This window comes from Aegilops tauschii, chromosome 4 (genome assembly GCF_002575655.3).
Source record: "Aegilops tauschii subsp. strangulata cultivar AL8/78 chromosome 4, Aet v6.0, whole genome shotgun sequence".
NCBI classification, from domain to species: Eukaryota; Viridiplantae; Streptophyta; class Magnoliopsida; order Poales; family Poaceae; genus Aegilops; species Aegilops tauschii.
In genome coordinates this window covers 484,805,278-484,816,957 of record NC_053038.3, presented here as the reverse complement: position 1 = coordinate 484,816,957, position 11,680 = coordinate 484,805,278, and the positions used below count along the sequence as shown (strand labels likewise).

The following is an 11,680-nucleotide window of genomic DNA, read 5'->3' as shown; positions in this document are numbered from 1 at the left end:
GGGATCCATATACGAGAACAAAGTATGGACTTTGGTTGGCTTGCCCGATGATCGGCAAGCCATAGAGAATAAAATGGATTTTCAAGAGGAAGACGGACGCTGATAGTAGTGTTACGATCTACAAAGCTCGAATTGTCGCAAAAATGTTTTCGACAAGTTCAAGGTGTTGACTACAATGAGATTTTCTCACTTGTATCGATGCTTAAAAGTCTGTCCAGATCATGTTAGCAATTGCCGCATTTTATGAAATTTGGCAAATGGATGTCAAACCTGCATTCCTTAATGGATTTCTTAAAGAAGAGTTGTATATGATGCAACTAGAAGGTTTTGTCGATCCTAAAGGTGCTAACAAAGTGTGCAAAGCTCCAGCGATCCATCTATGGACTGTTGCAAGCATCTCGGAGTTGGAATATACGCTTTGATGAGTTGATCAAAGCATATAGTTTTATACAGACTTGCGGTGATTCCTGGATTTACAAAAGGTGAGTGGGAGCACTACAGCCTTTCTGATAAGTATGTGTGGATGACATATTGTTGATCGGAAATAATGTAGAATTTTCTGGAAAGCATAAAGGAGTATTTGAAAGGAGTTTTTCAAAGAAAGACCTCAGTGAAGCTACTTACATGTTGAGCATCAAGATCTATAGGGATAGATTAAGATGCTTGATAAGTTTTTTCAATGAGTACATACCTTGACAAGATTTTGAAGTGGTTCAAAATGGAACAATCAAAGAAGGAGTTTTTGCCTGTGTTGCTAGGTGTGAAGTTGAGTAAGACTCAAAGCCCGACCACGGCAGAAGATAGAGAGAGAATGAAAGTCATTCCCTATGCCTCAGCCATAGGTTCTATAAAATATGCCATGCTATGTACCAGACCTATTGTATACCCTGCCCTGAGTTTGGCAAGGGAGTACAATAGTAATCTAGGAGTAGATCACTGGACATTGGTCAAAATTATCCTTAGAGGACTAAGGAAATATTTCTCGGTTATGGAGGTGATAAAGAGTTCGTCGTAAAGAGTTACGTCGATGCAAGCTTTGACACTGATCTGGATGACTCTGAGTCTCGATCTGGATACATATTGAAAGCGGGAGCATTTAGCTAGAATAGCTCCGTGCAGAGCATTGTAGACATAGAAATTTGCAAAATACATACGGATCTGAATGTTGCAGACTCGTAGACTAAAATTGATCTCACAAGCAAAACATGATCACACCTTAGTACTCTTGGGTGTTAATCACATAGCGATGTGAACTAGATTATTGACTCTAGTAAACCCTTTGAGTGTTGGTCACATGGCAATGTGAACTATGTTAATCACATGGTGATGTGAACTATTGGTGTCAAATCACATGGCGATGTGAACTAGATTATTGACTCTAGTAAACACTTTGAGTGTTGGTCACATGGCGATGTGAACTATGTTAATCACATGGCGATGTGAACTATTGGTGTTAAATCACATGGCGATGTGAACTAGATTATTGACTCTAGTGCAAGTGGAGACTGAAGGAAATATGCCCTAGAGGCAATAATAAAGTTATTATTTATTTCCTTATATCATCATAAATGTTTATTATTCATGCTAGAATTGTATTAACCGGAAACTTAGTACATGTGTGAATACATAGACAAAAACAGTGTCCCTAGCATGCCTCTACTTGACTAGCTCGTTTACCAAAGATGGTTATGTTGCCTAACCATAGACATGTGTTGTCATTTGATGAACGGGGTCACATCATTAGGAGAATGATGTGATGGACAAGACCCATCCATTAGCTTAGCACTATGATCGTTTAGTTTATTGCTATTGCTTTCTTCATGACTTATACATGTTCCTATGACTATGAGATTATGCAACTCCCGAATACCGGAGGAACACTTAGTGTGCTATCAAACGTCACAACATAACTGGGTGATTATAAAGATGCTCTACAGGTGTCTCCGATGGTGTTTGTTGGGTCGGCATAGATCGAGATTAGGATTTGTCACTCCGTGTTTCGGAGAGGTATCTCTGGGCACTCTCGGTAATGCACATCACTATAAGCCTTGCAAGCCATGTGACAATGAGTTAGTCACGGGATGGTGCACTACGGAACGAGTAAAGAGACTTGCCGGTAACGAGATTGAACTAGGTATGGAGATACCGACAATCGAATCTCGGGCAAGTAACATACCGATAACAAAGGGAACAACGTATGTTGTTATGCGGTTTGACCGATAAAGATCTTTGTAGAATATGTAGGAACCAATATGAGCATCCAGTTTCCGCTAGTGGTTATTGACCGGAGATGAGTCTCGGTCATGTCTACATAGTTCTCGAACCCGTAGGGTCCGCACGCTTAACGTTTGATGACGATCGGTATTATGAGTTTATGTGTTTTGATGTACCGAAGGTAGTTCGGAGTCCCGGATGTGATCACGAACATGACGAGGAGTCTCGAAATGGTCGAGACATAAAGAATGATATATTGGACGATGTTATTCGGACACCGGATGAGTTCCGGGGGTCACCGGATAAATATCGGAGTGGCGGAAGGGTTATCGGAACCACCAAAGAAGTAATGGGCCTTATTGGGCCTAGGGGAGAGAGAGAGAGGGGCAGCCAAGGGCTGGCCGCGCCCCCCCCCCATGGGCCTAGTCCGGATTTGACTAGGGGGAGGGGCGGCGCCCCCTCCTTCCTTCTTCTCCTAGTTGGACTAGGAAAGGGAGGAACCTACTCCTAGTAGGAGTAGGATTCCCCCCCTTGGGCGCGCCCTATGAGGGCCGGCCGACCTTCCCCTTGCTCCTTTATATACGGGGGTAGGGGGCACCCCATAGACACACAAATTGATCTTTAGCCGTGTGCGGTTCCCTCCTCCACCATATTCCACCTCGGTTATATCGTCGTAGTGCTTAGGCAAAGCCATGCGCCGATAACTTCATCATCACCGTCACCACGCGTGCTGACGGAACTCTCCCTCGGCCTCAACTGGATCAAGAGTATGAGGGACGTCATCGAGCTGAACGTGTGCTAAACACGGAGGTGTCGTACGTTCGGTGCTGAGATAGGTCGGATCGTGAAGACGTACGACTACATCAACCGCGTTGATATAACGCTTCCGCTTTCGGTCTACGAGGGTACGTGGACACACTCTCTCCGCTCGTTACTATGTTTCTCCTAGATAGATCTTCCGTGATCGTAGGAATTTTTTTGAAATTACTACGTTCCCCAACAGCCTCGTGGTCGTGCTTGCCGCCGCGGCCGAACTTGCCGAGCAACCCCATGATGGCTAGCGCTTTGCTGGTCGGGCGAATGGGGGGAGAGGGGGAGGGGCAAAAGAAGACGAAACTGGGAAGAAAGATGTGGACTGCACTGACCGGTCCCCCACATCGGCATTTAAAAGGATGGTGTGGACTTCACTGCCTCGCTGACGAGCGGGCCCATGCGCACGCATGCCATTTAATAGGACCGACGGTGGTAGTTGGATGGCCGACACGGGGGCCTGAGGCAGACGCTGAATTGTCATGCGGCGCTTCCTCTCATGTTCGTGTGGATGCAAATCGCACTCAAATTTAGGGTAGAAATGCGTCCAAACAGACAGCTCACGGACAAATTGTACGGGTGAGTCGGCGCGTTGGGCCGTGGTTTTCGGCCCCGTGGAACCAAACGGACACACGTGAACAAAATGGGTCGTCCCGTTGAAGTTAGCCTAATGATGCAACTAGTGAAGGAATCCCCTCGTCCGGCTCTCTATCTCTGCGGGGGGAATCTCCACTCACTGCTTCCCTGTTGCATGCCCGGTTGTCCATCGGGGCAAGCCCAGCTGCCAGTACCCCTTGGCCATGATGGCGGCTATCACCCCGCCCGCCCCGGCGCCTACCCTACAATCATCCGTCCCTAGGCCAGCAGCAGCAATCGATCGATGTCCTCGGCGGGCACGCGCATCGTATCGTATCGTATCCGACGGGCGGCAGCAGCAGCAATGCTGCATCCCCTCCGCCGCCGGGTGCCGGCCTCCCACGCGTTGCCGCACGTACCATACTCATGGTTCCCTCGCCCAGACGCACTGCGGGGCGTGCGTGCGTGCGTGCTCGCTCGGGCCTGAGTTGAGCTGGAATGCTCTGCCACGATGCCCACCTCCACCTCCATCGACCCCCACGCACCGCGGCGCAGCGGCCTCTGCCGCGCCGACATGCGGGCCACCCGCCCCGCCGGGCCCCGCGCGCGCGCGAGTAAACAAGGGACGCCGTGTGTCGCGGGGCGCCTGGAGGGCTTTGGGCGCGGTGGGCAAGCGGCACGCGCGCGCACCCACGGGCGGGGAGAGCACGAACCCATCGAGTGCGCACGTTCCCCCTCTCTCTCCCCCCCGCCCCATTCATTCATTCGTCTCCATGACTGCGCTGCTCGCGTCCTCCATCCAACCTCTCTGTCTGCATGCATCTACTCAAAAGCAGTGCAGTGCAGCGCAGGCATAAAAGAATCGCACACCCGCCCAATCCCAGCATCCAACGCCGTCCGCTGCTGGTTCATCCGTTGTATAAAACCCTCCCCCGCCGTGTCCATCCATCCATCCATCCATCCGCTCTGTCCAGCAGATTTCATCACCTCTCTCTGCCCTGGCCCCTGCCCCCTGCTCTCCACCAATTTGCTCTGCTTGCTCATCGTCCGCAAGCAAGCAAATTCTTCTCGAGAGATCATACATCGTCTGCTTGCTCGTCGTCGACTGGTATGGTGAGCACACAACACAGCGTCGCCATTACATCCATCTCGCCGCTTGAGCCTTGATGCCGGCCCCCGTGTCGTTTCTGTGTGATGCAGAGTAGGATGCCAAGGGCGGTTCGCCAGGTGGTGGCGTTCTTCCTGTGATCGTCATGAGAAGTGGCGCCTCGCGTATCACTACATACTGTTGATGCAAGTTTGCCAAGTGAGGACAGATCCTCGCGCACCACAAAACTAGTAAGCTACTTGCACAATGTTCCACTACTTACTTTCAGGTTAATTCTTCTTGTTACTAGCTTTCGAGCATCGGCCTGCTACTTGTACTTGCTAGTGGGAGCAGCAACCATGCATCATCTTGTCTCGTAGTTCTAGATAAGCAACTTTCTTACCGCCGATGTCCGTCGGTCGGTATAGGTTTTCCGCAAATTAGTTGGACGATTCTCTTCTTCTGAATCTGTCAATGAAAATATGAAGCCCTTTGCCAACGTTTCAAAAAACTGTAGGAAAGCAACTAAAAAACACTGTAGGAAAGGAAATGCCAGCCGAAATGCTGTTGCATGCAGACAGTAAAGTGGTGAGCAGGACCCACATTGTGGACGGAACTCGACGTCCACGGGCGTGTTGACAAAGTTGCTTGTGAGTGGTCAAAAGAGAAAGAGACGGCGTTTTCAAGTGTGTGCTACAGTAGTGCCCTTTTGTTTTGCATTCCTGTTGGTCAAAAGATGGGAGTTGCAGCTAGCAGCAGCACTGGGGATCATGCTCGTGCGTTTGCTTGTTTGCAAAACAACTTGACATGCGTAGCTAAAATAAGTAGCAATACTGTAGTAAATTCAAATTAACGATTATTTATTATAGATCCAAAGGCACAAGAAATTCCGGTTCTTGTAGCCACTTTCGATTTTTCTTGACTCCGTGTGGAAAAAAATCGAGCAAACAGAGGACATCTGTCTTTCCATATAGAAGAAGTGAATTGACAATTAATAAGAAAAACTTACCAAAAACCAGTACGCCATATGCACACTCACCTTATCCGGAGGCTGCATACAAAATGAGTCTACGACTTTGCCGCCCAAGTGACCAGAGTCGGCATCCTACAACACGACTCGGAGCCGCCGCCCCGCCTTACACGAAACGAACACACGCCGGCTCCAAGGCCGCGCACGAGCCGAGCCGACGACGTCAATAAACCCACTCTAGAGATGCCGCTCCGGCTTACGCACCATCCTCGAGGCCACAGACCTACCTATGTGATTGTGAAACTGCAAGGAGCACACTGCCGCCAAATAGACGACCGGACCTCTAAGGCGACACACCGATGGGAAAATGACGGGTATGCCGTGGACGCTTGCTCCGGTCAAAGCCAAAACATGGATTTTTCATCTAGAAAGTTCGAGAACCAAATGACAGGAGAGGTGAAGGAGCGCCACGACGACACCTCCAAGGAAGGAAATGGCATTCGAGTACACCGTCGTCATTGGAATCTACCGAAGTCGGTGCGATTCTTTCACCTGGCGCTCACCAAACCCCAATCAACGACGCCTAGTCTTCGACTGAGTCACAATAACCACGCATCTTGCGTAGCTCACCACTGCGACACCACACTGCATGACGCCCGCCAATGTCGAGCCGCCTCAATTGAACAACCACTCAAGCTACGCGATCGCATGCGGTGCACAAGGCAGCATTTGATGGCCAACGGTCGTCCCACCCCCGGGCCCATCCGCTGACCACCACCAATGAACCGCATACGCTCCAATGCAACGTCGCGCCCGCCACCGAGCTGTAGCCACCCTACATTGAAGCGCAACAACGCGTGAATGTATTGTGTGTTATTGTTACCATGAACCATTAATTGTACCTTAGAGTGCTAATACCACACGATTTTCTCCTCGTGCAAAAGATGGGTGATCTGCTCATTTAGTTGGCTTAAGTTCAATATTGATCGAGGACAACCTAAGCTTTTTTTAATATAAACCAACAATGTGCTTCGTCCATCCATGTAGGAAACATCGCGGTGCGGTAGTCTTATAGTTCCATCTACTTATTGGCATCCTTCCCCTAGGCTGCGTATCCCACACTTTCTTTATCAACTCGGAAAGCCCTCTCTGTTGAGCCACCAGACTCGAACTTAAACTTATGGTTGCGGCTTGACACGATGGCGGAACAAAGTCTATGAGAAGTGGAGCATGATCCGACGACGACTTGATGTGTTCTAGCGCCCAGACCAATACAAGGGGAAACTTAAAATTCCAATTGGTGGTAGCCAGGATACGTTCAAGCTTCTCATAAGTAGAATCAACACAACGATTTGCCGAGGTGAATTGGTGGCTCGATATGTCGATCTCTATCAAATCCAAATTGCCAATGACATCATTGAACTAGAAAGGTCACCGATTGTCAAAATGGTCTTTATTCTTGTCTCGGTGATAAGGAAGATATTAAAATTCCCACCAATTAACCTGGGGTTATGGTTAACACGACAAATATTGACCAGTTCCTTAAACTTCTCCTGAGCAGCACCATACACAACAACTAACTCCATGAGAAGGTGCCATACTTGTTCCAAAGGTGGAATTCGATGTGATTATCGCCCTTTGAAACAGCGCACGGGTACATCAATGTTGAATGGATGCCAAGTAAAATTCTACTCGGCCGTCCAGATGCAGGCAAGACGTCCCAGACATTGTCGAGACCACATGAAAGGTGGTCTAAGACATGTTTCTGAAAACCACATCTAGTGGATTTTGAAATGGCCACAAAGTCTAAATCATGACCCCTCACACAATTGACAATATGTTTATGCTTAGCCAAGTCACTCAACCTCCGCTATTCCAAAACATGTCTCTCATGATGAACCATCTTTAACTTTGTAAAGCCTAGCTCGACCCGGGCAGTAGTAGATTTAAATGCTACATCTATTTGTCGGATTTGCACACATAAATTAGTTTCTACTCTTAATCACAGATTGCACCTTAATACATTTTTGTTTTAACGATGGTTGTATGCTACTGCCTCCGTTCACTATTATAAGATGTTCTAACTTTTCTCAAATCGGATGTATATATACCCGTTTTTAATGTGTTTGTTCACTTATTTCAATCGGCGTGTAGTATTAAAAGAAAAGTCATGTTCTGGCATGTGTGCACTTCCTTTTCAGTCCTTGTTTCGCTCTGCTCTGCTCTCACACTTGAGAATGTATCATAGTACATCGCAGTTCCATTATACTGATGCTTGCAATTCCTTTTCTTTTAACTTCTATCTGATTGTTTGCTCATGCCTACCACTTGCAGGCCGAATACTTCAGTCGAAATCAACACCATTTTTCTCGAATTCCCCACAAAACCCATAAACATCTCTAGGAGTTGAGCAGCTCGCAGCAGTGAAGTGATGCAGGGAGGTCCAGGCTACGGGTACGGCGGCTACGGCTACGGTGCCGGCTATGACATGACCGGGTACGGCAACGGCGGAGCATACTACACCAACGACCGGTACCCCACGCCGGCACCGGCGCCGGCTGCCTATGAGGACCCGCTCGCCGGTCGGAGGCAGCACGACTTCCCGGCGCCGCTCACCGGGCTCGAGTTCCAGCCGTCGGATGCCTGCCCCAATAACTACGTCATCTTTGATCAGACCTACGACCGGAGCAGGGTCATGTACAACCCGTCGCTGCCCAACAACTTCGGTTCCTCCGGGGGCTATGACCAGCACGGCAACAACGGCGGCTATGATCACAACTACAGCGGCGGCCACGACGGCGGTAAATGCTCGACTGGGCAGAAGGAGGACAGCGACGAGATCGACGCGCTGATGAGCTCTGGGGACGGCGAGGAGGAGGACGACGTGCTGAGCACGGGTCGCACCTCAGGGTGCCGCGGCGACGGCTCCCCGGACTCCACGTGCTCCCCCGGGTACGTGGTGAGCGTCAGCCCGAGTGGCGGCGGAGGTGGCGAGAGGAAGAAAAACCGGATGAAGAAGATGATGAAGACGCTCAAGGGGATCATCCCCGGCGGCGACCGGATGGACACCCCCGCCGCCCTCGACGAGGCCGTCAAGTACCTCAAGTCGCTCAAGGTGGAGGCCAAGAAGCACGGGGTGCGCGGATCAAGAAGCTAGATAGCGACCTCACATGGCAACGCAGGGCGACTCAATGAGCTCAATGATGGAGGCGGAAGACCGGGTAGTTTGGTGCTCCTTTTTGCACTGCCAGTGCCATGATTTCACCTCGTGGAGCTCCCGAGGATCAGTGCAAAGGAATGATGATGGATGGTGTTGTAACTATCAGGCCGATTATATACACCGTGTTTTTGTTTATCCCCGTTGGGCTCCGCGCTGCACAGTTGCTTACCATGTTGTTGTCGTTGTTTTGCGCTTAGTGCTTTTTAATAGTGTTTGTGTTTACCTAGGCACATATTACGAGATCACTAATCGAGGGCACCCTTTGCAATGATTATTCCCACCTTGGGTTGAGCATGTACATCATTTGTTGCAAACTGTGGGTTTTCTTTTTGTGAGATTCTTTTACTTGAAATATTTTATTTTTTAAGCCATGCATCAAAATCCTGAACCGTTTTCACTATTGAATTTCTCGCATCGAGATCTTTCAAAGTAGATCTCATGTCAATAAGTTTCAAGGAATCATTTTGTTTAAAAAAACAGCAAAAAAAAAAAACAAGCTGAGAGCACAATTTTTTCACTTTTTCCCCTTATAGTTGTGCCTTTCACACAAGCAAATATGTGCCTTTTGGAGAAGTAAATCTGTGCTTCTTGCGGAAGCAAGAAAAACCACGTGTTTTTTCATTCCGAGAGGTACAATTATGCTTCTCGCGGAAGCAAATATGTGACTCTAGGAGAAGTAAATTTGTGCCTCCTGTGTGAAAGAGAAACAAAACGCATTTCCCCCCCTTTTCTGAGAGGCATAGAAGAAAATATGTGCCTCCATGAAAACCAATTATGTGCCTCTCGTAGAAGAACGCATTTTTTTTTCGTTTTCAAGAGGCACAACTTTGTCTCTCCCAAAAGCAAATGTGTGCCTCCCGTGTAAGAAAATAAAACACATTTTTTTACCCTTTTCATGTAGAAGCAAATCTCTGCCTCCACAAGAAACAAATCTGTGCTTCCAGGGAAGAAGAAAAAAGTGTATTTTCTTGTATTTTTTTCTCCAAAACCTAGGCAAAACCGGGCGAAAGCTTAAAAGCCAAAAAAGGGGGAAAACCCCCCTAAAACCCGTATAGAGAAATAAAAAGAAATCCTGAGGGAGCGCTCAACATATGACACGTGGGGGTGGCTGAAAGCTCATAGCCCACCTAAGTGACCCTTGCGGAGCTCCCGCAAGGGGTATCCCTTGATTACTTCTCCCCATATATTAGCGCTCAAGATTAGTGGGCCGCCTACTGAATCAGTCCAATGAATCACGTGTAGTCGCCAGAATTATATCTCGCTTATAGTGAAATGAAAGAAGCCCTCGCCTAAAGCATCCGTCGGCCACCCACTAATGCATAATTAAAACAAGAAAAATCAAGAAAAAGGGAGCACCCAGGGATCGATCTCAAGTCTCCTCGGTGCTGAGTAGCGCTGCTAGTCATTGACGCATTTGTCCGATTCATGGTAAAATAGCAGACGCGACCAAGTTGAGGGAAAAGAGCCGGATTTTTCACTGTTTTTTTGGTCTTTGGTTTTTCCCTTTGTTTATTCATCGATTTTCTTTGTTTTTTCCTCTGTTTCCACTATTTCTTCCTTTTTTCCTTTGGTTTTCTTTGTTTCTTTCTCGGGTTTCACTAACTTTTTTCTTTTCTTTCCTTTTTTCTTCATTTATTTGTTTCTTTTTCGTTTTACATCAGTTTTATTTGTCTTCATTTGTTTCTATCACTATTTTCATTCTCTTGCATTGGTTTCTTCCTTTTTATTTTCTTTGTTTTTCTTTCTTGTTTTTGTTGGGCTTTTTTTAATTTCTTTTTTGTTGTACAAATGTTAGCTTTTTTAAGTACACATTCAACATTTTCATATACATCAGAAATATTTTTATACACACGCTTAGCATTTTGAAATACATGATTAACGTTTTTGAAACTTACATTTTATATCTACTTTTTTCTGTACACATTGCACATTTTTGGTATGTATCTAATACATTTTTCTAATACATGTTTAATATTTTTTTAAATACAAGATTAATATTTTTTGAATATATGGCCAACATTTTTCCTATATACATTTTACATTTTTCAGATGCTTAATTAAAAAAAATACAAATACAAGATTACATTTTTGAATTCATGGTCAAATTTTTTCTATAAACATTTAACATTTTTCAAATGCTTGGTTAATATTTTTATATACAAGAGTAACATTTTTTAATACATGGTCAGCATTTTTTCCATACACATTTAACATTTTTCAAATGCTTGATTAACATTTTTCGACTCTTATTTAACATTTTTTTCAAATGCTTGATTAAATATGTTTTAAATACATGATCACCTTTTTTCACACACATTGTATATTCTTTTGTATACATGAGAATCATTTTCTCTATAGACATTTAACATATTGGAAATGCTTGGTTAACATTTTTCAAATGTTTTTATATAAAGTGTTTTTGTAATATATTTATTTAGAATATTAGGAAGTATAAACAAAAGTAAACAAATAAATCAAAAGAAAAAACAAGGTTGTGGCCTCCCGCACCTGGGCCAGCTTGACGTGCGACTTCCCAACATCTGACTATAAGCGTAGTCCAGTGTATGCTTCATGCGGCCAGTGTAAGCGAGGCATAGGGGCGCCCACGCGTAGTCCAGTGTATGCTTCATGCGGCCAGTCAGTTCCTATTTAGCACCTTAATCTATGTATTGTTTTTGCAACTTGGAGCACACCCTCCGTTGGGCTTTGGGCTCGGCCCAGTTATCTATTTTCTTCTTTTCTCGTTCGCACCATGGGTTCACCGTACGGGAACTCCTATATGGCGCTTGTGGCGCCAGCAACC

The 11,680-nt window shown here is 46.4% G+C and overlaps 1 protein-coding gene across 3 annotated transcripts; it reads left to right on the top strand.

The window, feature by feature from the left end:
• The first annotated feature begins 4,362 nt into the window (after positions 1 to 4,362).
• Positions 4,363 to 9,191, top strand: LOC109765900 (transcription factor bHLH144). 3 transcript variants are annotated; one of them, XM_020324667.4, is made up of 3 exons: positions 4,363 to 4,708; positions 4,806 to 4,938; positions 7,992 to 9,191. In XM_020324667.4, the coding sequence occupies exon 3, from the start codon at positions 8,089 to 8,091 to the stop codon at positions 8,812 to 8,814; it is 726 nt and encodes a 241-aa protein (XP_020180256.1). In that variant the 5' UTR covers positions 4,363 to 4,708; positions 4,806 to 4,938; positions 7,992 to 8,088; the 3' UTR covers positions 8,815 to 9,191. The 3 variants fall into 3 exon arrangements, with proteins under 3 accessions (XP_020180256.1, XP_020180255.1, XP_020180253.1); XM_020324666.4 differs by having other exon boundaries at positions 4,801 to 4,938; XM_020324664.4 differs by having other exon boundaries at positions 4,363 to 4,713; positions 4,801 to 4,938.
• Positions 9,192 to 11,680: the final 2,489 nt, after the last annotated feature.

What these genes read in the sequence shown, in the direction of transcription:
- LOC109765900 (XM_020324667.4), top strand. Translation starts at nt 8,089, where the DNA reads ATGCAGGGAGGTCCAGGCTACGGGTACGGCGGCTACGGCTACGGTGCC.